General features: G+C 34.4%; 1 protein-coding gene and 1 long non-coding RNA gene across 2 annotated transcripts; both read right to left on the bottom strand.

Annotated features, from left to right (window-relative positions):
- Positions 1-11235: 11235 nt before the first annotated feature.
- LOC145046244 (uncharacterized) lies at positions 11236-12988 on the bottom strand. The gene is made up of 2 exons (XR_013681983.1): positions 12577-12988; positions 11236-12461 (listed from the first exon to the last, which is right to left on the bottom strand). It is a non-coding gene; the product is annotated as an uncharacterized LOC145046244 (long non-coding RNA).
- Positions 12989-22079: 9091 nt separating this feature from the next.
- LOC144998326 (uncharacterized) lies at positions 22080-25520 on the bottom strand. The gene is made up of 3 exons (XM_078958121.1): positions 25386-25520; positions 22399-24586; positions 22080-22299 (listed from the first exon to the last, which is right to left on the bottom strand). The coding sequence occupies exons 2-3, from the start codon at positions 24524-24526 to the stop codon at positions 22277-22279; spliced, it is 2151 nt and encodes a 716-aa protein (XP_078814247.1). The 5' UTR covers positions 24527-24586; positions 25386-25520; the 3' UTR covers positions 22080-22276.
- Between the last annotated feature and the right edge of the window lie 1606 nt (positions 25521-27126).

Genomic DNA, 27126 nt, shown 5'->3' on the forward strand with positions numbered 1-27126 from the left:
TGAATATCCGTTAGTTTCTTGTTAGAAAATCCGTTTATGAAAGGCCGAGTTATCCTGGGAAAATCCTATATTTTCCCTAAAAGTAGGTTTGTTATCCGTTCTAAACTGAGGTGTACAAGTATCTACCATACTTATATCGATAAACGTAGTTTTCTTTTGAAACCCCGGTTACTCCCAGTGAGGTATATTAGCCTTATTCCATAAATAAAACTAATAAATATGTGGTGAACTAAATCTTGAAGGTATTATTAATACCCTCTAGTAATCGAAACGGTTATTACTTTGAGGTTAGTTCATTTGATTCATTATTACAAAAGTAAATCTCTGCTATATAGGTTGCGAGTTTTATAATCATACATTAACTTGATATGGCACGTATCGGGGCCAGTATCCTTTATGACTTTGTCACCCGTAGACCTGTCGGTCCCACTGTAGCTAGCAGCAAGGTGTAGGATAGTCAGTCCCGTATAGATCTATACATAACAGTCACGCTCTCCGCACAAGAGATTATGGTCATAAGTGCTAGTCCTACACTCGGATTCTGGGGGAGTGTTACCAAGGACGTGTCTCCAACTTAGACTAACAAATTTACAAGTAATAATATAGAAAATCCTTTTATTGTTATAAAGTATGATCAAATTACAATATAAATTATAAAGTAAAGAAAGAAATAAAAGTAGAGAGAACTTTTATTCCAGTACTTGTGATGAAATCCTCAAGTTTCTAATACATATGGCTCACTATTTATACTATCCAAATAAGAAGAAAGATGAGCTATAATATGAATGCACATTATGATGGTGTATTATTACATTCATAAAACACATTGAAATGGTTGTTACTAATGCTAAATAATGATGGAGAGTTATGGGAGAAATGGAGAATCCAATGGTCATTCACAAACTAATATTTCATAACACTCCCCCTTGAATGACGATTGTATCATGCCTCGTTAAAACCTTAATAGGTAAAACCTCATGGGAAAAACCATTTATTAAGGAAAAAGAGTACATGATTAATAATAGATATTTGGAACAATTGCCTCGTTAAAAACCTTGCTAAGAAAACCCAGTGGGAAAAACATAGCTAAGGAAAAGAGTACAATGTGTTTCCAACTCCCCCTGATCATCACATCACTTGATTTCCTTAAAGCGTCGCATTCCAATATTTCGTACCATGTTTTCAAATTTGGATGTAGGGAGCGCTTTAGTGAACAAATCTGCCAAGTTGTTACTTGATTGAATTTTCTGAATGTTGATGCCACACACTTTTTGAAGATCATGAGTAAAAAAAAACTTTGCTGATATATGTTTGGTTTTGTCTCCTTTGATAAACCCTTCATTGAATTGGGCTATATAAGCCGCATTATCTTCATATAGTATGGTTGGAACGTCCCTGTTAGAAGTTAGACCACAACTCTCACGAATGTGATGAGTTAAATTTCTTAACCAAATACATTCACGGCTTGCCTCGTGAATTGCTATAATCTCTGCATGGTTAGAAGAAGAAGCAACTAAAGTTTGTTTAAGAGAATGCCAAGAAATTGCGATACCTCCACAAGTGAATAAATAACCTGTTTGGGATCGAGCTTTGTGTGGATCAGACAAATATCCAGCATCTGCATAGCCAATTAACTCCGCATTTGATGAATTTGAATAATATAAGCCCATATCCATTGTACCTCGAAGATATCGAAGAATGTGTTTGAATCCATTCCAATGTCTTCTTGTTGTGCAAGAACTATATCTTGCTAATAAGTTTACAGCAAAAGATATACCAGGTCTCGTATTATTAGCAAGATACATTCGTGCACCAATAGCACTAAGATATGGTACTTCGGGACCAAGAAGTTTTTCACAAGGCCGAAACTGGTTCTTTTTGGCATCTAAATGCTTTACTACCATCGGGGTACTCAATGGATGTGAGTTATCCATATAAAACCTTTTAAGCACTTTTTCTAGATAACTAGATTGATGTACTAAAACTCCATTTTTGGTGTGCTCAATTTGAAGACCCAAACAAAATTTCGTTTTACCAAGATCTTTCATTTCAAAATTTTCTTTCAAACAAGAAGTGTCATTTTCCAATTCTCCAGGAGTTCCAATTATGTTCAAATCATCTACGTAAACAACAATTATCACAAATTCTGATCCGGATCTTTTTATGAATACACATGGGCTTAATGGATCATTTTTATAGCCCTCTTTTAAAAGAAATGTACTAAACAATTGAACCACATACGGCCAGATTGTTTCAATCCATACAAAGATTTATTTAATTTTACCAAATATACTTCACAAGAATTAGAAGTTTGTGCTTCTGGCACCTAAAACCCTTCTGTGATTTTCATATAAATATCATTTTCAAGTGAATCATATAAATAATCGGTAAATACATCCATTAGACACATCTCCAGTTTTGCATATGTTGTTAAACTCATAAAATAACTGAATGTAATTGCATCAACTACCGGAGAATATGTTTCTTCATAATCAATTTCGGGTCTTTGGGTAAAACCTTGTGCAACAACTATTGCTTTATATCTCACAACTTCATTTTTCTCGTTTTTTTGCGCACAAATACCCATTCGTGTCCCACTGTTCTTACTCTATTTGGTGTACGGACTACAGGTCCAAAAACTTTTCGTTGAGTAAGAGAATTAAGCTCTTTGTTTATTGCATCTTTCCATTTTGGCCAATCTTTTCTATTCATACATTACTCAATAGATTTAGGTTCAAGATCCTCATTTTCTTTATAATCGCGCGCGGAACATGATAGGAGAATTATCATCGACGTCTATCTTCTTTCAGTTTCATCTTACTTGTGTCATGACATAATTTATTGAGATCTCATTATTTTCATTTTTTCAGGTACCTCAGTTTCTTTTGTTATGTAATTGGGCTCTTCTGGAGCTTCATTAATCTTTTCAAAAGATTCTGTTTTCTCTTTTGGACCATCAATTATATTTGGTCCCTTTCGTTTTCAAGGATTTTTATCTTTGGAACCGGTTGGTCTTCCACGCTTCAGACGTGCCTTTGATTCATTTGTAGTTGTATTTTTTCCTTCTGGGATATCAATTCTAACTAGAGCATTTACAGATGGTAAATGAGACTTTGTTACTCTCTTAGGGTCAGTAAATGCATCTGGCAATTGATTTGCTATATTTTGTAAATGAATTATCTTTTTCACTTCAAGTTCACATTGACTTGAACGAGGATCTAACACTGAAAGTGATAATTCATTCCAAGAGATTTTATTCTCCAGCTTCTTTATTTCTCCCCCTAATGTTGGAAAAACTGATTCATCAAAATGACAATCATCAAATCTAGCTGTAAATAAATCTCCAGTTGATGGTTCTAAATATTTTACTATAGATGGAGATTCGTATCCAACATAAATTCCCATTCTTCTTTGAGGAACCATTTTTGTGCAGTGAGGTGGAGAAATGGGTACATAAATTGCACATCCGAACGTCCTTAGATGGGAAATATTTGGTACATGGCCGCAAACCAGTTGAATAGGGGAGAACTTATGATAACTAGTTGGCCTGATGCGTATAAGTGATGCCGCATGTAAAATTGCATGTCCCCATGTCGATGTAGGAAGTTTAGAATGCATTAGTAATGGTCTTGCAATTAATTGAAGGCGTTTGATTAACGACTCAGCTAAACCATTTTGTGTATGAACATATGCAACAGGATGTTCAATAGTTATCCCAATCGACATGCAATAGTCATTAAAAGCTTGTGATGTAAATTCTCCAGCATTGTCAAGTCGAATTTTCTTAATTGGGTAATCGGAAAAATGTGCCCTTAGGCGGATTATTTGTGCTAGTAATCTTGCGAAAGCGAGATTACGGCTAGATAATAAGCACACATGTGACCATCTAGTTGACGCGTCAATTAAGACCATAAAATATCTAAATGGTCCACATGGTGGATGAATTGGTCCACATATATCCCCTTGAATTCTTTCTAAAAAACTAGGACTTTCATACCCAACTTTATTCAATGATGGACGGGAAATTAATTTTCCTTGAGAACATGCAACACAAGACAATTCATTAGCTTGAAAAATCTTCTGGTTTTTCAAGGAATGTCCACTTGAACTTTCAATTATTTTGCGCATCATAACTGATCCGGGATGGCCCAACCGGTCATGCCAAACTTTGTAGATGTTATCATACCTTTTATTTTCAATAGCATGAGATTCAATCATTCTAATATTTGTATAATACAATCCGGAGGACAATACGGGTAATTTTTCCAAAAGACTTTGCTTACCCGATATCATTTTCGTAATGTTGAGATAATTTTTATTACCATCATTAGTTGTTTCAATAGGATATCCGTTAGACCGAATATCCTTAAAACTTAATAAATTTCTTGGTGATTTTAATAAAAATAATGCATCACCAATTGTAATTATCGCCACTTGTGGTAATACTATATTCGCTCTTCCAGAGCCTTCATTCTTGGTGATTTAGATGAAAATAATGCATCACCAATTTGTAATTAGTGTCCCTTGTTGTAATATTATATTCGCTCTTCCGGAGCCCTCAATCATTTTTGCATTACCTGTTATTATATTTACATTTGCTTATCTAATTGATAAGTAAGCAAAATACTTTTCATTATTAAAAATGCTATGTGGTATTGCATTGTCTGCAAGAAACATATCTTCCTTATTTCTTTTGCGAATATCCATATTTCTTTTCAATAAATAAATAAAATACAAGAAATATTCGACTTAGAGAAATAAAGTCATATTTTATTAATTTGGGAAGATTGTGACGTCATCATTTCTCATTAAACGAATACGACATAAAAACATAATAAATGTCATGAAACAAAACTACACATTTATTCTGATCAATTACCATCCATATCACCACTTATCCCTTCGGGGTAGACAAGAAAATCGACAACATCCAAATGTGTCATTTCTGGTTAATCTTCATGGATATCACTTTGAATAAAATTTGTTTCGATATTTTTCTTTATATTTTAGAGAATCTTGATAAAGATCAACAAAATGCTTTGGTAAGCAGCATGTACAAGACTAATGATCGGTCATTCCACATTAGTGATAAACATTTTCAACCTTTGTTTTTCCTTGACCACGTTTATCATTAGGATGTGGATTTTTGTTATTTTCCAACTTCTGGTGGTTACTTGTAATCTTGTTATTTTTATGATAATCATGATAACCTCCATGACCTCGGTTAGACCCACGACTATTATGATTATATAATGTTGCATTCACTTCAGGGAATGCACTAGAACCGGTCGGGATTAATTGGTGATTTTTCATCAATAAATCATTGTTTTGTTTATCCACAAGTAAGCATGAGATTAATTCATATTTATTTTAAACATTTCTCATGATATTTCTACTGCAGGAGCATGTTAGTACTATGAAACTAGAGAAAGTTTTCTCTAGCATTGTTTTCCATAATGAAAATAGAAATCAAAATAAAGATTTGTATGTTAAGGAATTGTTAGTTAAGAAATTCCATAAAATAAGTTGTAAGCATTGTACATGTAAAATTATAAAATAAAAAATACATACCTGAAAATTACAAGAACAATAAGGAGGTAGAGCTCTATGGTAGAGTCATGCTGATAACGTGTTATAAAGTATGATCAAATTACAATATAAATTATAAAGTAAAGAAAGAAATAAAAGTAGAGAGAACTTTTATTCCAATACTTGTGATGAAATCCTCAAGTTTCTAATACATATGGCTCACTATTTATACTATCCAAATAAGAAGAAAGATGAGCTATAATATGAATGCACATTATGATGGTGTATTATTACATTCATAAAACACATTGAAATGGTTGTTACTAATGCTAAATAATGATGGAGAGTTATGGGAGAAATGGAGAATCCAATGGTCATTCACAAACTAATATTTCATAACATTTATGATTAACATGAATCCTTTATAAAATGATACATTTCACTACATGATTCATAAGTTCATTGCTCTAGTTTTGAAAATTGTTTCTACGAGTTGATTTCTTAATCGTTTGGTAAACTCTTTTCCGTATTAAAAGCATACTAAAAATATAATTATCTTGAACAAAATAATATATTTTGAGCACAAGTTTCCTTGTACTTTTGCTTGTATTCCCCCCCCCCCCCCCTTAAAACATGAAAACTCGGAAAAACTTAGGGGTATGAACTCACCATTGGCGTAGGATTCGAATGTACGATTAGTATGGATGCCGAGTGTCAACTAACGTTTCGAACTCAAGTGGATCCTATTAACATATGGTCACACATATATGTATTAGATTAAGGTATTTCAAGACTAAACATGGTAGAGAACCAATCTAAGGACCCAGAATGCTTGAACTAAGTGTCGGAACCATGTATGCTCAAATGACGAAGGTGTACGGCCATGGGTGTACGGCCCATGAGTGTACGATCGTACACTCATTATGGGGAGTGTTTTGAGGTGTTTCCAAGATCCTACAAGCATCCAAGGAGTGGTTCTAGATCCATATTGAGTGGTATTGCAATTTTGAGGCCAAATATTATCATCAAAGTGGGTGTACGGTCATAAGGGTGTGTGTGCGGCCGTACAGAGGGGTGTGCGGCCGTACAGAGGTGTGTGCGGCCATACACTCTCCATGTTCATGCTCAAGATGACGATTTTGAGGTGCATTAAGACTAATACGAAGTCCAACTAGAATATAGGGGCCAAACTCTCACTTTGGAGAGCCTTTAAGGTGTGTATAGCCGACCTTATGAAGGTGTGTGGCAGTACACCTTTAATGGATGAAGAACAAGGCTAAAAACATGAAGAATCAAAGGATCTTTCAAGCATAACGAGCTAGGGGATGAATCACTTATGTTTTTTAAGCCTTTGGAGGGTTCTTGGATGAAGATTCTAGAGAGAGAAAGTAGTAGTGGGCAGCCAAATGAAGAAAAGAATGAAAGAGAAGGGGTCTCCTGATATTTATAGGGGTGGGTGACCCACCACCCTGGGTGTACGGTTGTGGGGTGGGTGTGCGGCCGCACACTCATGTGTACGGCCGTACACTCCTCCCAAGAGGGTGTATGGCCCGAATTTTGTGCTAAGACTTGGAATCACTCGACCTAGGACCTAAACTTTGATTGTATTAGGCTTAGAATACTTGCCTCAAACGGTGTTAAAAGGTGGCAGAATCGAGTTTAACATTGATAGAATTGACCAATTGTACAAGATAGAAGTTCTGGGTTGTCGCATTATACCTCAAGATGGTGGCCAATGCAGTGTAGATTTCGGATCTACTACTTCTCTCCTTGCTCATTCTTCTTCAAGCTCAAAAAAATCCTTCACAGCCCACCAAAATCACACATAAACGCTCTTACTCTCACTCAAGAGTGTTCACGGCTACAAATTGCTTTCTGTAGGGAGATAAGGTGCTAGGGGAGGTCACAAGGGTAGTTAATGACCTTTATGTATGGGGCAAACCCCGAAATTAGGGTTTCTTCTCTATAGCTCCAACTCGCCGAGTCGGGCCTTCCGACTCACCAAGTTGGTCCCAGTCCACGTCCATGGTTAAATGCCTCTGCTCGTTGAGTTTACTCCCAACTTGCCGAGTCCATGCACCAAAAAACCCTGAAATTAACTAAATCAAATAATACATGGAATAGGTGTTACACTATCGTTACCTCAAATATCACACTCTCATACTTCTTTCTACTTATTTTGTATGTGTGTATTTAAATTTGGTTGAGAATTTGTTTATAGTTTTTATACAATCTATGAATATTTTTATTGTCTGTAAAACTTTTAATCTTATGCTGGTAAAATTGAAATTTATAATTTTCTTTACTTAAAAGTTTTTATATTAAAATAAATAATAAAAAAAGTATTTGATTCCCCATTGGGAATCCCCTAACCGTATTGGGGGTGTGGATAAGGATTCATTTATATTCCATGTTGGGGATGGAGATGTGGATGGAGATGTGGATGGAGACGATTATGAGGATTTGGGGATAGGATGGGGATTAGGATCACCGCTATGTTCCATCTCTAAGCATGGGGACTATGCTTGGTAAATTTGCTATTAGGCAAGGACTATGTCTATAATTATGTGATACACATGGATATTTATGTTAGTTTGCTATTAGTTAGAGATAATTTTTAGAATTTGTTTCTTAGTTTGCTATAGGGTACTCTAGGTAGGGACTATTTCTATAAATTCCCTTTTATATCAAGACCATTTCTAAAAAATTTAGAAACACGTGGTACATTTTTGTAATTGTTCAATTACTTACATACCAAATTTGTAACCTTTTGAAACATATGGACAATTTATGTAATTTTGTGAAACAAAAAAATACATTTTTGTAAATTCAATATTACACTGACCATATCTATAAATTACATAATTTATAGGGACTATTTCTCTAACTTTAAGAGACAAATAAACTATTTCTATAATTTTTAAATTAAGTAGATGTAGAAATTTTATAATATAGGAATTAAAGACTATTTCCTCAAATATATAATAATATATGGACGAAAGACAGGTAGCGTGCAAATAATGGAAGACGGCTTTTAGGGGTCGTTCGATATTTACTAACTGGGTTAGAACTGACTGGGTTAAAAGTTGATTGAGTTAGAAGTTCTGACCAAGTAAAATTCTAACTAAAATTTGATGTTTGATTTTACATCTGACTTGTAATACAAAATGACTATATTACCCTCAGACAATATCTTTTACAATAATTCATTTACATCAACACTAAGAGAAAACTACATATTTTTATTTATTTCTCTTATAGATGTGAAGCAACATCTGTTATATGGTTATAAACATGAAAAAATTGGAAAAAACCCACAAGCTTTTGACTTCGAAAAAGCTTGTCTTTGGGTCTTCAATCTAGAAACTAGAAGGTGTTTGGCAGTCCACATCCTTGCAGAACTTTTTCTTGATGTTCTTTGAAATCAAAATCAGGTGACAGAAGGAAAATCGAAATCGGGTGCAAGATTAACAAAAATCGAAATCAGGGCACATCAACAAGAAAATCGAAATCAAGTGTAAGATAAACAAAAATCAAAATCAGAGCAAAGGAATCAACATCCTAATTTTCCAATTTTCTAGAGGTGAGTCGATTGAGGGTACCAAAGGAATCAACGTCCCAATTTTCCAATTAAGGGTCAATTGAGGAAAAACCGAATGTAATCTACCGTTTCTATCTTTCAACCAGTCAAAAAATCTTTCAACTTCAGAGGTAGGTGAGTCGATTGAGGGTCAGTTGAGGAAAAATCATTTACCATTTGAGGATGAAATCGATACATGCAATGACGTTATTGGTGGGTGTACGAATGAGAAGGTCGTTATTGGGTGTGCGATTGAGGATGAAATCTATACAGGGGATGAATGGAGGTGGAAGAGCAACCTAAAGAAATTGTGTCTGGGAAGGAGTGTCACAGGAATGAGAAGGAGAAAAGGAAAGATGGAGATTATTGATCTCGTTCCCAAACCTTCATCTTTATAAAACATACTGATTCAAATGATTTTTATGGACTGAGTCCCAAGTATGGACCGAGTCTAAGGTTTTAAAAGGAAAAACAAACATGCTAATTGAAGATTGAGGACCCGATCCAACTTTGGACCTAGATGGAAGCCAAATCAAACGACCACTTATGTTATATGGAATGGATGGTGTTCTCTTACGTATAAAAAGATGGTCACATCTGTAAATATCAATCCCACTAGGTTCTCATCAACCTTAGGAAATGGTGTTCTACTAGTAAGTTGTTAATAAGTGGGGAGAAGAAGAGAGAGATAAAGAGAGGGATGAATGAGAGAGATTGTGAAGAAGGGTAACCTCACTTACAAATAGTTACAAAGTCACAAGGTAGTGATGGTGTTCCAATGGTAAGTTGGTAGTGAGTGGGCTTCCATGTTATACCACGCGTAAAAAAAAATTCATTCCGTATAGCCTTATGGATAAGCATAGTGGGATTCTATCTTTATCTTTTTTTAAAAGACTATGTTATCAAATACATAGAGTTTTAGTGGTTTTGGTCCTTAAAAATCTTAAAAAAATATTTTACACATTTGATTTTTTTTATATTTTTTTTAACTTGTAATTAATAATTTAATTATTATAAGAGTAAATTATACGAATGGTCCATGTGATTTGGGGTAATTTGCACGTTTGATCTCTAACTTACTTTTTTAACTCGAAAGGTCCCTACTATTGGTTTTTGTTACACAGTTTGATCCCTACAATTTGTTTTTATTACGCGCTTGGTCCCTACTGTTTGTTTTTTTACACGTTTGGTTCATGTCTTATCTAAAAAGACTATTATTTAAATAGGAAAAAATAACGAGGTAAGTAAGGTAAGGTGAGGGAGGGTTTGGGGTATGCTTATTTAAATAAATTGAAAAATCAGGAGCAAAATAGTTTGTTTAGGTAAGACATGGACCAATAACAAAAACAAACAGTAAGGACCTTCCGAGTTAAAAATAAGTTAGGGACCAAACGCGCAAATCGTTTGAGATATTTTTCATGTTTTATAATTACAAGTTAAAATTATGTTTTTGTAGGATCTTCCGATTCTTATCCGTATCTTGAAGATTCAAAAACGATCCTACGTAGGATCCTGATCTTGATAACCTTGCTTGGAGCATTTATCCACAAAATCCACAAAAATGTTCATGAGATTCTTCATCGCCTGCGAACTTTTGAGACATTTGTCATCACCGAAGCACTTAAACTAGGCTTTTGTTTCCCTGACTAGGTTCTAATGATCGCCAAATCATAGGGGCAATGGTAAAATCAATGACATCGTATTCTTTAAGGTGTATGTCACTATTTTAGTCGAATTGGGTGACAATTGGGGAGGGCATTTGGCCTTTAAGTATTTCATACCTAAGGTTGAAACACATAAGGTAATAGTTTTTAAACATTATGTATGTTTATGTGTGTCAATTTTTAATGTGTATATGTTTGTTTTGAGCAATTGTAAAGACCAAAAATGCAATTTAATGCAAACACATAGACAAATCTACTCCAAAGAAAAGCAGTAAAACACAATGACAGATGGGATGTGCTATTTATACGTACTATAACTCCCCCGACGTAAAAGGATTCCAACATAACCACAACACTTGGAAAAAAATGGATCAAATGGGTCAAGCCCGGTTACCAATGTGAGTTACGTTTTGTAAGAATTGCATGGTTAAAAAATTTTGGTTTGCCATTTCAAGCACTTGATTTTCACAGTGAAATTATCTATTAATTTTGTAATCAGAATTACAATTTTTTTTGCTGAGAAGATAATCTTTGAATATTTCTATGACAAAAAAAAATGAATATTTGTTTTTGCATTTTTTTTCTTCAAAAAAAGCTTTCAGAATACTCTTATTCTCTTTCAAATCATGGTTCGGTGACTTCAGAGATATTGTGGCCATGGCATATGCCATATTTCACAGTTAAAACCTACAAAATTGATGGTTATTTTTAGAAAACCTTTAATTTTTTTTTAAATCCCGGTAAAAGTCAAAAAGGTTTGTCTTTTTCTTTTAAAAGTATCACTTAATTGTCAACTTATTTCACTACTGAACAAACCTAAGACGTGTAACTATCCTAAAAGCGAGAAAAAAAAAAAGATTAAACGATTAACAATTTTAAGCAAAAAATGTATCCTTGTTTTATTTGTTAATTAACAGCTACTTCAAAATATTACTTAGATTGATGATTACAAAAAATAAATTTCTTTCAATATCTGACTACTAATAAGAATTTTATTAATTTACATACATGATATTTTCAAAAATCATAAATAACATTTTCACATAAAAAAAAACGGAAATTAAACAAATATAATGTACAAGGTTTTTTTATCACAAATATTTACTTTCGTGATTTGATATACGATTCATCAAATACTACACTTTTTGTTACATATAAGTAGAACCTTTTATACAAAATATAAACGTAGTACAAGAATAAACAGATAAAATATTGCAAACTTAAAAGATATCGGACTTACCTTGACCAATGACTTACCAAACTTGGTTTTTATAGCTTCCACTATCTACCAACATGTAACTTGTGTTGTATACAATTAGCCATAACTTTTGAGAAGAATTTGCAAAAATTGGTTACCATAAAATTTAGCTCAGATCAACTGTTTGATGTCATTCCAAGTTCTATGGCTCTTAAATCTTTATGGAAACTTTGGTTAAAATGATTCCTTTTTAAATTTAGAGTTTTGCACAAATATCGCGTTGAAATTGTTTTTGTAACCTCAAAACGATCAAAGAAAGTATTTTAGATAAAAATCTCCAAATTCTCAAGAAAGTCCATGGTCAATAAAAGTAAAGAATTAAAGCAATAGTTCTTGGAATGACATAAGACAACTAAATTAAGCTAAATCTCAAGGTAATCAGATTTTGCAGATTCTCAAGTTACTTCAGAATTCTCAAGCTAACATGCACCTGTTTTGCAAATTAACAAAAATCATAAAACACGAGAATCGGAGAAGTATTTTTAGATAAACGTAATTAACAAACAAACAAAAATAACATGATTCGAAACTTAAAGAGCAATTACCTGATTCAGCAACATATTCAAGATTCAGATTCTTGATATCCTAATGATGTTCGATACAGATCTGGGTCTGATTCACATTCTGAAATCAGGTTCAACCTTTTTTGCCTTCAAAGTACAACGATTTGTTGCTGAAGAAGTTAAAATAGTTCAGATCATCGTGTAAAAAAGAGGGTTAGACGCAGTGGTGGTGGTGGTGAAGGAAAAAGTGTAATACTCGCGGCGGAGTACGATTTGGGACTTAATTGCGATGCGAATTTTAAGGGTTGGAGGGTATGAATGTCTGATGGCGTCGTATTTGGAAACCCTAACTCGTGGTAGCATGTGGCAACTGGCAACACAGCAACAAGTTGGCAACTTGTCAACTTGGAAGGAATCAGAATCAATAGGAGGAGTCATTGCTCTTTGGGCCACAGCCACTTAATTAGCTCGGTGGGTTGCGCACAACGAGTCCATAGACATTTAATGGATTTGGAAAAAAAAAAATATTTGAAAAATTAAAATAATAAATAATAAATTAAATTATAAAATTGTATTATATATCATATTGTATACAAAATACAAAATGTTTGTGACCCGTTTTAGTTTTGTTATAATAGCTTTATATTTTTATAGATTTAATTTCTGCAAAACAAAGGTTTTACATTTAGTCTTTGGAATATTTTTCATTTATAGAAAAGATATTTACAAAGTTAGTTCTTTATAAAAATGGTTCATATGTTTAAGATTTTTGTATATTATTAGATTCTATTGATATATAGAAAATAAAAATAAATGATAAAATTGTCCTTATAGTTTATAGGGAAAATGATTTAGGAGGGTAACGACCTCTTAACCGTGTTCACATATTGGCAACTTCTTCTTTTTTGTACATAATAAAGCAACTAACTTGTTTTAACTGTTTAAATTACACAAATATTACCGGTTAATACATGTTTTAACCGGTAACTCAAAGGGAAAATGACTTAGGAGGGTAACTACCTCTTATCCGTGTTCACATATTGGCAACTTCTTATTTTTTGTACATAAGAAAGCAACTAACTTGTTTTAACTGTGTAACTACCCAAAAATCATGACCAAAAACTTCATTTTTAATTTAATACTAAAACCATAATTGTCAAACCATTAATTTAATACTCCGGCATTGGGCCTCGCCCGACATCAGGCCCCGCCTGGCATCGAGACCCCTTCGGTATACCGATCTATCTTTCTTAGGCCCCGCCTGTCTCTGGTCCCCGCCCGTTAAACACATACAATCATATAATATGCTAACACATAAAGAAACATACTCTACTGTATCCCTGTCCTAAGAAACATACTCTGCTAATAATGAGATACGGAACTTCGTTCGTACTCAGCTAGTTCCATCCAGGGCTTCAGCAGTGCAAGGGGAGTCTCCTCACTGTGTGAATGGGTCTAAGGCCACAATGCCAGCCCATGTAGCCTATAAGTAGGAAGTCCCGGGGGTTAGCCCTAGGCATTGTATGCTAGTATGTTATTCCAGACCAAGGTCTGATGTCGGGCGGGTGCCCGAGGAATGTTTGCATGTTAGATTATACTTGTTGTCTCTGTGATACTTGTATGTGTCTGGTAAAGAGGTGAGTGTGGGCGAGGTCCCGTATTTCATCACTAGTTGAGTACGGACGATGTTCCATATCTCATTATTAGCAGAGTATGTTTCTTAGGACAGAGATACAATAGAGTATGTATCTTTATGTGTTAGCATGTTATATAATTGTATGTGTTTAGCGGGTGGGGCCCGGAGACATGCGGGGCCTAAGAGACACAAATATGTATACCAAGCGGGGCTCGATGTCAGGCGGGGCCTGATGCCGGAGTATTAAATTAATGGTTTGATAATTATGGTTTTAGTATTAAATTAAAAACGAAATTTTTGGTCATGATTTTTGGGATGTTAGATTGTTAAAACAAGTTAGTTGCTTTCTTATATACAAAAAAATAAGAAGTTGCCAATATGTGAACACGAATAAGAGGTAGTTACCCTCCTAAATCATTTTCCCTTTGAGTTACCAGTTAAAACATGTATTTGCCGGTAATATTGTTATAATTTAAACAGTTAAAACAAGTTAGTTCCTTTATTATGTACAAAAAAAAGAAGTTGCTAATATGTGAACACGGATAAGAGGTAGTTACCCTCCTAAGTCATTTTCCCTAGTTTATATCAGTGAATATGTTTACAAAAAGTGACCCCATAATTTATAGAAAACTTGCAAGTTTGGTCACTATATTATATTTTCCAGTGTAAGCAAGTTTGTCCCTCCAAAATAGTGCATACAAAACAACAAAAGAAAATATAATAGTCATTTTCTTTTGTATGACTGTAATTAGCAATACTTTGTTTGTGCCCCCCCCCCCCCCCCCCCCCCGCCCGCAAAAGGGGAGGGGGAAATTTATAGTTTAGTAAAGATTATGTTTAGTTAAAATTAAAATGATTTAAACCTTTTAAATTCCATCAATTCAGTGTCTGAAAGAATTGGTCTTTTTTTTTTGCTAAAGGCAAATATTTTAGATTACATTCCCTATATTTTATTATAAAGAAAAATGTGACATCGCGGAATTTATGGCTAAATCTATAAACAGTCGGTTCACCGCGAACCTCTTTGTAACTTGATATATTGAGTTTTAATGCATTTCTAGCAAATATATAGTGTCATTATAATTACAACAATATATAACATGGTATAATACTTCCCGTTGTGAGAAATCTCAAACTAATCACAAACACAAACTCTAAACATGGTTAATACGTCTGAAAAACTGAAAATACATATTAAGCGTTTGTAAGTGGAACTTTAAACTCGATTTCTCGGAGTCCTACAACTCGGAAAATTAATCTGTTCGGGTTTTTGGAGCTCTTGAATTAAATCTATTATCTGCCACCTTCGGAAAAACTATTAGATGTCGGAAATTGGACACAAGAATCAAAAGTCATTTTTGTGACATTTTAAATGTCACAAGTGTGACATCCCATGACCTTAGTTGTGATTAAATGCAAAAGCAAGTTAGTGAGGCTAAGGGTTAGTTGCGATTGGGGACGAAAGCTAGTTATGGCTCCTAAGGTTCAATTTTCGCATCCATTCGCAACTAGATGCGAATTTGGTTTTCACTTTCGTTTGCAACTGGATGTTATTTTAACTTCCGACTTTTGCATCCATTCGCATCTTCATGCGAATATGACTCCTGGCTTCCGCATACGTTCGCTACTAAATATGATTTGGCATCTAACGTTCACATCAATGTAACCTTCTCATCCAAGTAACTTTTGCATCCAAGTAGCTTTCGCATCCGAGTAACTTTTTCACCCATGTAGTTTTCGTGTTCGAGTAACTTTCGCATCCTAGTAGCTTTCGCGTCCATATAACTTTCACACCCATATATTTGGACTTTTAAGTAAAGAAATAGACATGGGGATTACAACTTTGACTCACTTCATGTATTATGAGTGAAATGAAGAAATCAGCCAAATCCTCGTTCCTTCTTCCTTGTTCATGTAAGTACCTTTCTTTATTTCATGTATCTTTCTCTCCCTCTATCTCATGTACTCTGCTTGGACTTTTGTCATGGAGTAATAGTCAAACTCTGCCTTAAAAGAGTATGTCTAGGGCATAACGACATGTTCTGAATCGTTAGCCATTTAGGTGTAGGCGATGTAATGTAGACAATTCGGGCATTCGGATTTGGTTTTAGAGCCAAAGGGTATTTTGGTAAAATGGTAGTGGGCTCTTATGGAAATTGGATTTTCATTTAGGAAACTTTATGGTAAATATGAGTTGATTAAAGTGTAGAGCTCCTCTTTACCTTTTCGTGGATATAAGGATGGTCGGAATCGGAGTTGTATCAAAGAAGTTATGGCCTTTGGAATATGTTAGGGTTTAAAGGGAAATCCTAGTACGTGTGGTGTACCAAAGGAGTACACGAGATGACGCGAAGGGTATTACACCATGCATAGTGGGGTGTACGCTTAGCGTACTACGAGGATTGGATCGGGGTGCGAGACCTCGTACGATGGGCATACAAGGAGTACGTTGCGCGTACGAGGGTGAGTAAGAAACCCTAATTTTTTGTGATGTACCCTATATAAGCCTTATGTTAGCCTCTTTTATTCATTTCTAAGCCAGCCGCCATACTCTAAAAATGTTAATTCGCCCCTTAGCTGTGACAACTGCAAATTTCTGGTCAAGTCAAAGTCAAATAAAGTCAATGGGTTAACCGGTCCGCTCAACTAACTCATGTATGTTAGGGCCTACTCTAAAAATTCTAGTAAACAATTCTCTATCTTAATACAAAGTATCGTTTAGAGGTTTCATATACTCAGGAAATTCTAAAACCCTAAGAAGGGTAAGTGATGTAACGACTCTCTAACGCACTATTAAGTACCCCTCGGGGTGTAAAACACTCATAACAAGGCATAATGGGGTTTACAAACCTTGCCCTATGGGGCCGAACACTAATAAAGGTCACCAAAAAAGCCTCTCTCAATCTCTCTCTCTCTCTCTCTCTCTCTCTCTCTCTTAACTTTTTAAAAACACTCGGGGCATCCCGACCCTTAACTTAGTCAAAAACTTGAAACGGGAAGTTTATTAGAAAAATGGACATATAGGGCCGAAGCCCCCTTAAGGACCGAAGCCTCCTAGGACCAACGACCGAATCCGCAGTGAACCGAACATGCTTAAGAATCGAACCTTTGGTCCGAGTGACCCTTCGTTCCGAGAGGCCTACCTTCGGTTCTGCAAGTTTTGGCCCCCTCCACTTTGTTTCCACCTACTTCGGTCCCTAGACCTCACAACCGAACTTCGCTTCTAACCCCTAGACTTCGCATGTTCGCTCCTTTCTTCCCGGTTTTCGACCACTTTCACGTTTTAACCCCGTTTTTGGTGATTTTAACGTGAGATTTTCAAATAAATTCGTACTTTTATTATTTTCAACCCTCTAAACTCTTAAATTACCCATATCTTAGCAGTTTAAAAGATAAAAATCCCTACTATTATTGAGGACAAATTCAAAGTACATGAAGGTACTTTTTGACTTTTCCATAAAGTTATGACAACATCAGATTACTATTCATGCTTTATGTCACTATTCACATCGGCCCTAGTAAACTCATTGTACTTCCCACCCTTCTTCAACAAGTTTTCCTTTATCCTATTCATATAAACAAAATTCAAGTAAATCTTCTCCTTCCCCTCCAAGACTTCACTCCTCACCTAAAGCAAGTTTACTTCTCTCTCATTTTTCACTCACAAAACTCGAGATTCAAGGGCTGTTCTTGAGCTTCTCACCCACTCTTTGTAAGTAGCTTCATCTTACTCCTAAATATTCTACACTTCTTCACCCCAAAACTTGGATCCTATACTAAAAAATCAACATATTTGCTCTTAGGAACCTCAAATCTTCAAGCATCCTTCAAGTGTTCTTGACTTGGAAACCTCTTTTATTTAACACCCATCTCAGGGAATCACTCAAGGTGAGTTCATACCCTCATATTTTCATGTTTTCTTTAAGTTTAAGTGGGAGAATTCAAGTAACAACACCAAAAACATACTTTAATACAACCAACAACCTTTAATAAAATAGTTAAGGTTCATTCACGAACTGTTTTTACCAACTTAAACTTAAATTCTTTCAAAACTGTTTAATATGCAAATAGTTCATGTTTATACCTTTCTAATGACTACTTGCATAAGTTCACACGATTTTTCTACAATTTATGGTGATTTTTACAAAACTGCCTATCATTTCAAAAATTAATTTGGACCAATCTGTGAATATGAGCATTTTCTCACTAGTTAGTGACCACTAAAAATCATAACAAAAATTATGAATAAACTAGACACATTTCCTGAACTCTCAGAGTTTACGGATTTAGATTTCGACTTCGTATGATTTTTCTGTGATTTTCTAAAAACAGTACAGAAAAGTTAAAACTAGCTAAACAGCTTTCAATTTATTAACACTTTGTAACATGTTGAGCAAAGTGTATGGCAATAAATTTTCTATGTATTGAATGTATTTCGTGTTAGTTTAGTATCACCAACTGAAATAGTCGTTCATGATAAGTTTTTCATTCACTACAAACATATATGATAAACTATAATAGGTATAGTTTATGGTTCATTAACATTATAAACTCGCTATGAAAGGTTTCCATTTACACTACAAATTTTCCTTCACTACAAACATGTATAATAAACTTTAATATGTATAGTTTATGGTTCCTTACACTACAAACATGTATAATAAACTTTAATATGTATAGTTTATGGTTCCTTACACTACAAATACACAAAAAAAAAGGTGTTCAATTACACTATAGAAAAGGTGTTCAATTACACTAAATCTTGATCCAAAAGGCTCAAATTACTTCAAGGCCCACACTTAGCCCAATTTTCCAAATTGGGCCCAACTCCTTATTGGGCCCAGTCCAAGGACCGATCCTCTAATTAGCCCAAAACACACTTATCCAGATAGTCCATTAGGGCCTAAGTATCAAACCCCAATAGATGGCCCAATACCCAAAACCCAAAGCAAAGGAGCCCAAAACAGTCGCATACACGAGGTGTACGCCGGAGGTACACTCAGTGTACACGAGACCTCGCATTGACCAAGTTACGGGGAGGCTGGCCAAGTATGTGGGGGTGTACTCCTCCCTACGCAGGGCGTACCCTCACATATCCAAAAGTCCAATATGTACTTAATAGCTTAAGCACTTAAGCTCAAACTTCAGATCAATGGCTCAAAAGCACTAAAGAACCATAAAGTCCCAAACTTTAAGACTTTGGTCGTCCAAAAAGGGCTTAATGCATGGTCTTAATCCATTCAGACATCTTATTAGCAACATGCAACCAAACCAGCCAAAGGGACGTCATTTTTGTAATTTTCAACCCTTCCTAGGGCCTGAAAGGACAACTCAAAATGTCCAAAACAAAGCATGCATAACAATGGGACGTTTAGAACAAGAAGAACACCAAAAAGTTACCAAAATAAGATCTAAACAATCCAAGCATAAAGGTAGAAGGTTTATATCTCCTGAAGCTCGTAAAGAAGATTATAATCCTAGATCTGCAAGCTTGCTTCCTTCCTTGACTCCTTTGATGAACTAACTTCTCCTTCAAGCATACAAGAAACACACTCTTAACTCATACACACACACACTAGGGGAGTTAGGGTTTGCCAAAAACGATCCCAGAACTTAGAGGATGAAAAGATGGGGGGGGGGGGGGGGGGGGGGGGGGAAGGGCTATAATGATGCTTAAATACTCCACAAACCCTAAAAGTCAGGGTTTCACCTAGACACTAGTACGCCCAGCATACTAGGGCACACCCTAATACGCTTAGCATACTCACATGTACGCCCATCGTACTACTTAAGCTCTAGAATTACCATTTTGCCATTAGGGCTTCCCATGGCTACTCCTTTCCAATCCAAGGACTAAAAATGATATGATTACAACTCAATGGATGAATTTGAAATTACTTGTAGATTAGGGTGTTACATCGGGCCAAAATGTAAATCCAAACAAGGTGGTGGTTCCTATATGCAATTTTTTCTCAATCTGCATGATCATTTGACATGAGGGGTTCTGTAAGCAGTGGTTCCTTTATTATCATATTTTTAATTATCATGTATTCTTTTGCACTAGTTTTTTTTAATTAAAAAGATATTATGTTATTTTATTTTGAATTTTCTAGTTTAATTAATATAATAACAGTGACATAGCAAGTTGATTGAGTTCTTTGGGAAATATGAGTTTCCAACTTTTCATATTCTGTGGATTGAAAAAAAAAAAACTAGATTCAAACGTTTGATGTGGCAAATAGGTTGAGTGAGTTGAAAAAAATGGATATCCTCCACCCTAAGAGGGTGTAACTGTTATTATATTAATTAAACTAGAAAAAGGAAGCCAATATTTTCTATTTTTTTCAAGCCTGAAAAGCAATATCTAAGAACTATGATGCACGTAATACTCTCGTTTTCCTCGAGCGTTAAACAATAAGTTGAAAAGAAGAACAATAGATCACGATATATAATGATCCAAATATCTAACAATGATCACTGATTTTTGGAAGGAAGAAAGAGAGATATATGAAGAGATAATACGCCTTCCAGTAAGAAGATAATAAGGATTTCATTCTCTTAAAACAAACAAATAAATAAATAAATAATAAACTAAAAAATATAATAAAATAACGTAAGAGATATTCCTATTTTGCTGAAGACGGGAGTTTCTTTTGAGGGAACATGAGGGCAGTTTTTTTTTTTGAAAATTAATTTGGAATCATCATGGAACGTATAGGACATCCCATTTCTTAACTTAATCCACGAGCTCCTTTTTTTTTAGCATTCAAGTAAAAAAAAGAAACTATCATATTTTTTTAGTAAATTACACGAATGGTCCCTATGGTTTAGGGTCATTTGCGCGTTTGGTCCCTAACTTATTTTTTTAACTCGGAAGGTCTCTACTGTTTGTTTTTGTTACGCGCTTGTTCTCTGTCTTACATAAAGAGTCTATTTTTCCCTTTATTTTTTAATTTATTTAAATAAACACACCCCTAATCTCACCTTTCTCACGTTACCTTACGTACCGCATCATTTTTTCCTATTTAAATAATAGTCTTTTTAGGTATGATAGGGACCAAACGCGTAACAAAAACAAACAATAAGGACCAAACACGTAATAAAAACAATCAGTAGGAACCTTCCGAGTTAAAAAAATAAGTTATGGACCAAACGCACAAATTACCCCAAACCATAGGGACCATTCATATAATTTACTCTATTTTTTTTTTAACGGCATTCAGTATCATATTGATTAAGTCAAAAAGAAACACCACTTAATAGGTTAAGTGGAAAGATGATGTATTTATCCATTAAGTGCCCTCTTTTACATATGTTACGCTTTTCTTTCTTTTTTCTTTTTCTTTTTCTTTTTTTCAATAAAACCTATCCTGTATGATTGAATTTTCAAACTGTCAACCAAATGTGATTATGTCTTTTTAGTCATTCGTTACACAACGCAAATCTTATAATATATCTTATTTAAAAATACAAACATTTTTCAAGTAAAATACAATCATAATTTAAGCAGAAAACATAAACCAAATTCTAACAGTGTTAAAGTCGAGTTCACAGATTTGTCAAAGGCTTTTTCGCTCACTTCTTAAACATTAATTCATTCATCTTTAACAGAAGATAAATGGGATCCAAGAATTAGAAGAATTAATTAGTAAAATGGGGGCATCAAAATAATTATTGAATCTGTTTTCTCTCAAATAGTAGTAACCATTCAGCACTATCAAATACCAAACTATATTATTACATTTTATCTACTCATCATTATATACATTCACATCCAAATTTTAAATACAAAATAAGATAGTGATTTTCTTTTCAAAACTTCAAATTATCCAAAAATCTAATATAAAAACTTTTATTTGCAATTACTTTGTGATATCATCCAAACATAAAAATGAAACACACTTAACAATTACTTCAATGCGCTTTTGAGCATAAAGATTAATAACTTAACATGTCATATGGTTCATTTTTTAAACCAACATACAATTAGATAATGTAAACCATAAACTATTTAGTATTATATTTATATTTAGAACTGGCTTTTAATGCGACCTAAAAACTAAACCAAAAATTTTAACACTTGATAACCCAAAACTGCCAAATTAATCACCAAAAAGCAACTGAAGTGCCTGCATATTGACCATGGTTTATTATCAGTTGACCATAAAGTAGAATGCCATAACAAACAAAACAATGTATGTATGTATGTATGTATGTATGTAAATTACCCGAAACACATGAAACATCAAGCTCCCAACAACCTCTCAACTTCCCATCATCCTCATCAGTTAACAGAAAAGCCGGGACCCGATAACAGAATCTGTTAAACTCACCACATGGTATCTCCAAAACCCTAGACTTTGACTTTTCAACCTCAGAAGCCCTAAAAACCGACTTATAACCACTCACACGTGAAAGACATATAACCTTTATCATATCTCCATTTCTCTCAACAACTTCAACAACCTCACTTTCACCTTCCACGTCAGCAAATGTACACGTGGAATCCTTATCCTGCTTACTGTATAACACCCAAATCTCCTTTTCGTTTGGATATATATTAAACCGATTCCTTCCATTAAGTTCGGCTTTCACAAAAAACAAAAAAGAATCCCGAGAAATTATCCGCCTTCCACCATTTGAAGCTTTATACAAACCACACGCATTTGGGCTAATCATGTCGTTAGATGTGCATAATTCGAGTAGATCTACATGTAAAGAGGATTCGATTTTTTTAATTTGTGCATAACATTTACGATTTTGGTCCTCGGGTTTACGAATCGCCCATATCTCACCCTCGCGAAACTTCCAACTCCTACGATCCGATTCAAAATCATGAAAACGCGAAAATTCCGTGTTTTTCGGCGGTTCGGTGTAGAATTCGTTTAGGTCATCCGGGAGAGACGCAGTGTCGAGCTCGAAAGCTCCGACAGGGACATCTGCTCGTTCCGTGCCCGTCAGTTTTACTGACGGGACACGGTGAGAGAATCTGAACAGCTCGTTGGGCGGAATCCTCCGCCCAACGAGCTGTATTGGGCTTGTTCTCTGGAACAAGCCCACAAAACCTTTTACTTTCACCATACTAGCAACAACAACACCAGAATTGTTTTCATTTTCGAAATCGGAAAGAATCTCCACAATTTCAAATTTATATTTCATATGGGATTTCGGATGTGAGCTCCAATTTATATCCCAATCTTTAAAAAGAGCCCAAATTTCACCTTTTTTAGGGTAAATAAAATACGAAAACCGTTTTTTCCCGTGTGAAAACACGATCCGGTGAGAGAACATGAGAGAATCCTGTGTTTCCTCAGTTTCACCACGAATGAATTTACCGCAAGCAACCGGTAACCCTTCTTCGGCCCATTTAATCTCGGGCGGGTTATCCGGATCCGCTTCTAACCAAGAGATCCGTACCCGAAACCCAGATTTAAAAACTTTTCGGATTTGTGCATAGAATCTTGGCATCCCGTCAATTGGATCATAACAAGCCCAAATTTGATCAACTTCAAAACATTCTTTCTGTTTTTCTTTATCAAAATTAGTAAATTCCGGATCTTTACAGTCTATATACACTGCTTCCACGTCATCATTCTTTTCTTCAATTTTGGAACTCGATACTTTTGACTTTTTTCCCGGGCTTTTTTCATCATTAACCCGTGTCCTTTTGCTAGTTTTCTCAACCTCTTGTTTTACGGGTTGACCCGTATCCGACTCTCGGTTCGAACAACCCGCACCAGTTGACCCATTGGTTGACCGTTGGTGTTGGGGTCCACCATCAAAACCCATAATGAGTCTGAAGCATTTTGGACAACGAATTTGTTTAGTAAAAAACGCTTGATCATACTCATACTTTATCAGACAAAAAGGGCAATTCACCCAAAACGTTGACTTTTGACCATTCGTATCCGATTTTGACTTTTGACTTTGCGGTTTTTGAATTGCGGGATTTCCGGATTCTTTACATTTAAAGTCGTATAAATACCGTTTCTCTTTATCAGAAAGGGTCATATTTGCTTCACAGATGAGTTTAAATGCCGATTCTGCCCCTGGGAATTTGTTTTTATCAGGGTGAAGAATGAGTGCGAGTTTTCTATACTGTTTCTTGATTGTTGCCTCATCTGCTATGTTTTCGACTTGAAGGATTCCATAAAGGTCCTTTTGGGAATTGTTTATCTTTTTTTGAGATGAACAATGGACATCACAAACAGTTATGATTTGGGAAATGTTATCAACTTCAGGAAAGAGTTTTTGGGCTTTTAAAGCAAATTTGCGGGCCCCTTCGAAATCGTTGCTTTTCATTTTATTTTCAGAAATATTTTTGGCTCGGATTGCTTCATCTTTGTTGCATTCCATTGTGATAATGATTTGGAAAATGGAATACAAATTACTCGTGAGCCTTCATTCATAAGAATGCTGTAATAGAAAGAAATGAAAATCAGATGCAATAATAAACAGATAAAGAAATAGGAATGTACTTTCATTCATTTGTTTATTACTTTATTATATTATAGTGATGTCAAATAAATATAAAGCAATTTTCACTCAATCATAAGAAAAAGAAACAGAATGCACAATGCTATATTTGGGTAGATATGTCATTTGTCACAGTGCATTGCTTTAATTTGGAAAAACTGAAAGGACAATGTTGTAATATATGAATGTACATTGATATTTCTTACATAGAGACTATCCCACAGATTTCTGCATTTAGATTCCAAAAATATAGAAGTTGACATGAATGCATATATGAATATGCTACTCATAGTAATATCATGCTCCCAAAAACAATTTTTCGTAATGCAAATCGAAAATCATGAATCCTAATAATGCAGCAAACTCCCGTAACAGGTTAGAACAAATTAACCTCTCAGACATCAAAACCTAAGTTATTACGGCGAAACTAAAGTTAATCGAATCAAACTGCAGGGTATCTAAGAACATTTTGAACGACAAATCCAAAATTTAGCACAAGTAAAACACGAAAGAATCACCTATGGCATAATCCAAAAATTAGAACTAATATCAAGTCGTATAAGAAACACCAAATACACCGAAATGTTACCAATAGTGAGAGAAAAAACACTTCGAAGCAGCACGAAAGAGTCAAAACCCTAGATGAAATCATATGCGAAACATTTCACACAATAAAATGCGCCAATGTTACCAAAAAAGGAGGGAAAAAGCTGAAGAATTTACGTAGAGTAGAACTTACTGAATGTGGAGCGATAAAGCCTTGTAGAGAGATCACGAGGAGGAGTAAAGGGGAGGAAAGTAATGACAGGTTGAGGGATTTTTGGTTTGGCTCTGAAATTTTTTGGTTTCCTACCTGAGTTTCTTTGTTCTATGATCCAGCCATAGAGTTTAGAGAAGAGGGGAATCTCCCGATGTTGTAACATAAGCATCAATTGTTGTACCTTGTTTGGTCAATAGGAAAACCATAGGATTTGAAATAGTAATTTCTAGAAGGATCTATGGGAACTTGGGTTAAAATTGAATTGGGCCAAGTATGATCATTATTTTTCATTTTAATTGATATATTTTTATTTTAAATACTTTACTTGTTAATAAAACATTATATAAAAATTATTATTTTTAATTAATAATCATTTGTTTTCAAATTCTTTTAATAATCATTATTTTCAGAAAAAAAAAAATCAAAGGTTTATGTGAGTTTCGAAATTATTTTATAGATTCTTCTATTTGACGTTCGAATGTATTAATAGATTATATTAGTTTTGAAAATTCATAAACTAATTTAGAAAACTAAAAAAATGGTTTGAAAATATGAAGAAGTTATGGGAAAACATAATATGAAGAACGAGTTCAGATTTTTAGTACGTTTTTATTGTTATATGATAGTTAATCTTCATTACATTTTTTTTTTTTGAAAATCAACATGTAGGCATCCACAATTTTTGTAGATTAAGTTTTTCATTAAGAGTCTTAATCTTTCCTTCAGATCCATTATTATTGTGTTGAGTTATCACCTATTGCGTTTAGAAATTGTAGACTCAGTGATGACAACTCCATTTTGAGTTGACATTAGCAAAAGCTTCACCAACCTCAACAAGTTTCTTATTAAGCAATGTTGTATTTGGCAACAGAATCAATTAAAATAACCCTAAGTGTAAATGCGACCTAGGATCTAGGTTTTACTAATTTATAGCAATCTACTTTCAAAATATTAAACAATATCAGATAGGATTACTAACCTTTAAACAAAGTCAAATTTGCTTCTTGAATCCTTTTAGATCTCGAAAAAACTAGAGGTTTCTAGAAGGTTCTAGCACCCAAAAGAGAATGTCTGGAAAGGATCACACCTAAAAGACTAAACACCAGAAAATTAGGAGAGCGGAGAAGAGACTTGTAAAACTTGAAATCTCATAGTGCGAGGAAGCAAATGACAAAATTAATGAAGCCCATGAGGGTTTATTTATAGCTGAACAAACTTGCAGAGAAAACAGATTTCAATTAATTAAATAATCAGATTTAATCATAATTCAAATCTCTATCCTGTCAGTCAGCCCTTTTATTTTTTTCCAAAATATTTTAGTTGCTCAACTATTGAATAATTAATATTCAGTCCATGTACCTTTAAATAATTTTATGATTAATTCAAATTAACTCCAAATTAATTTTAACTAGTTTTAATTAATTTATCAAGCTATGATAAATTAATAAACTGTTTATCTCGCTCTCTTAATGTCACAGCTGACATTTTTTGCCAGTAAATTCTATGATCATGTAAATGTCATCTATGATAATATCTATAACTCTAACTTGATATCATGTATTATGTTCATTTTATGACACCAAATTCTATCAAGATTCACTAGTGAAGTTCAAAACTCTATACAAAGTACTTCAAATGGTCAATTATGAGTTGAAAACCCTAAAATTCCCGATTCAAGTTTATTAGGGACTAGGATTTTCTTATTGGGTCTAATGGGCCA

Source organism: Lactuca saligna, chromosome 5 (genome assembly GCF_052625555.1).
Source record: "Lactuca saligna cultivar CGN05327 chromosome 5, ASM5262555v1, whole genome shotgun sequence".
In the NCBI taxonomy this organism is placed as follows: Eukaryota; Viridiplantae; Streptophyta; class Magnoliopsida; order Asterales; family Asteraceae; genus Lactuca; species Lactuca saligna.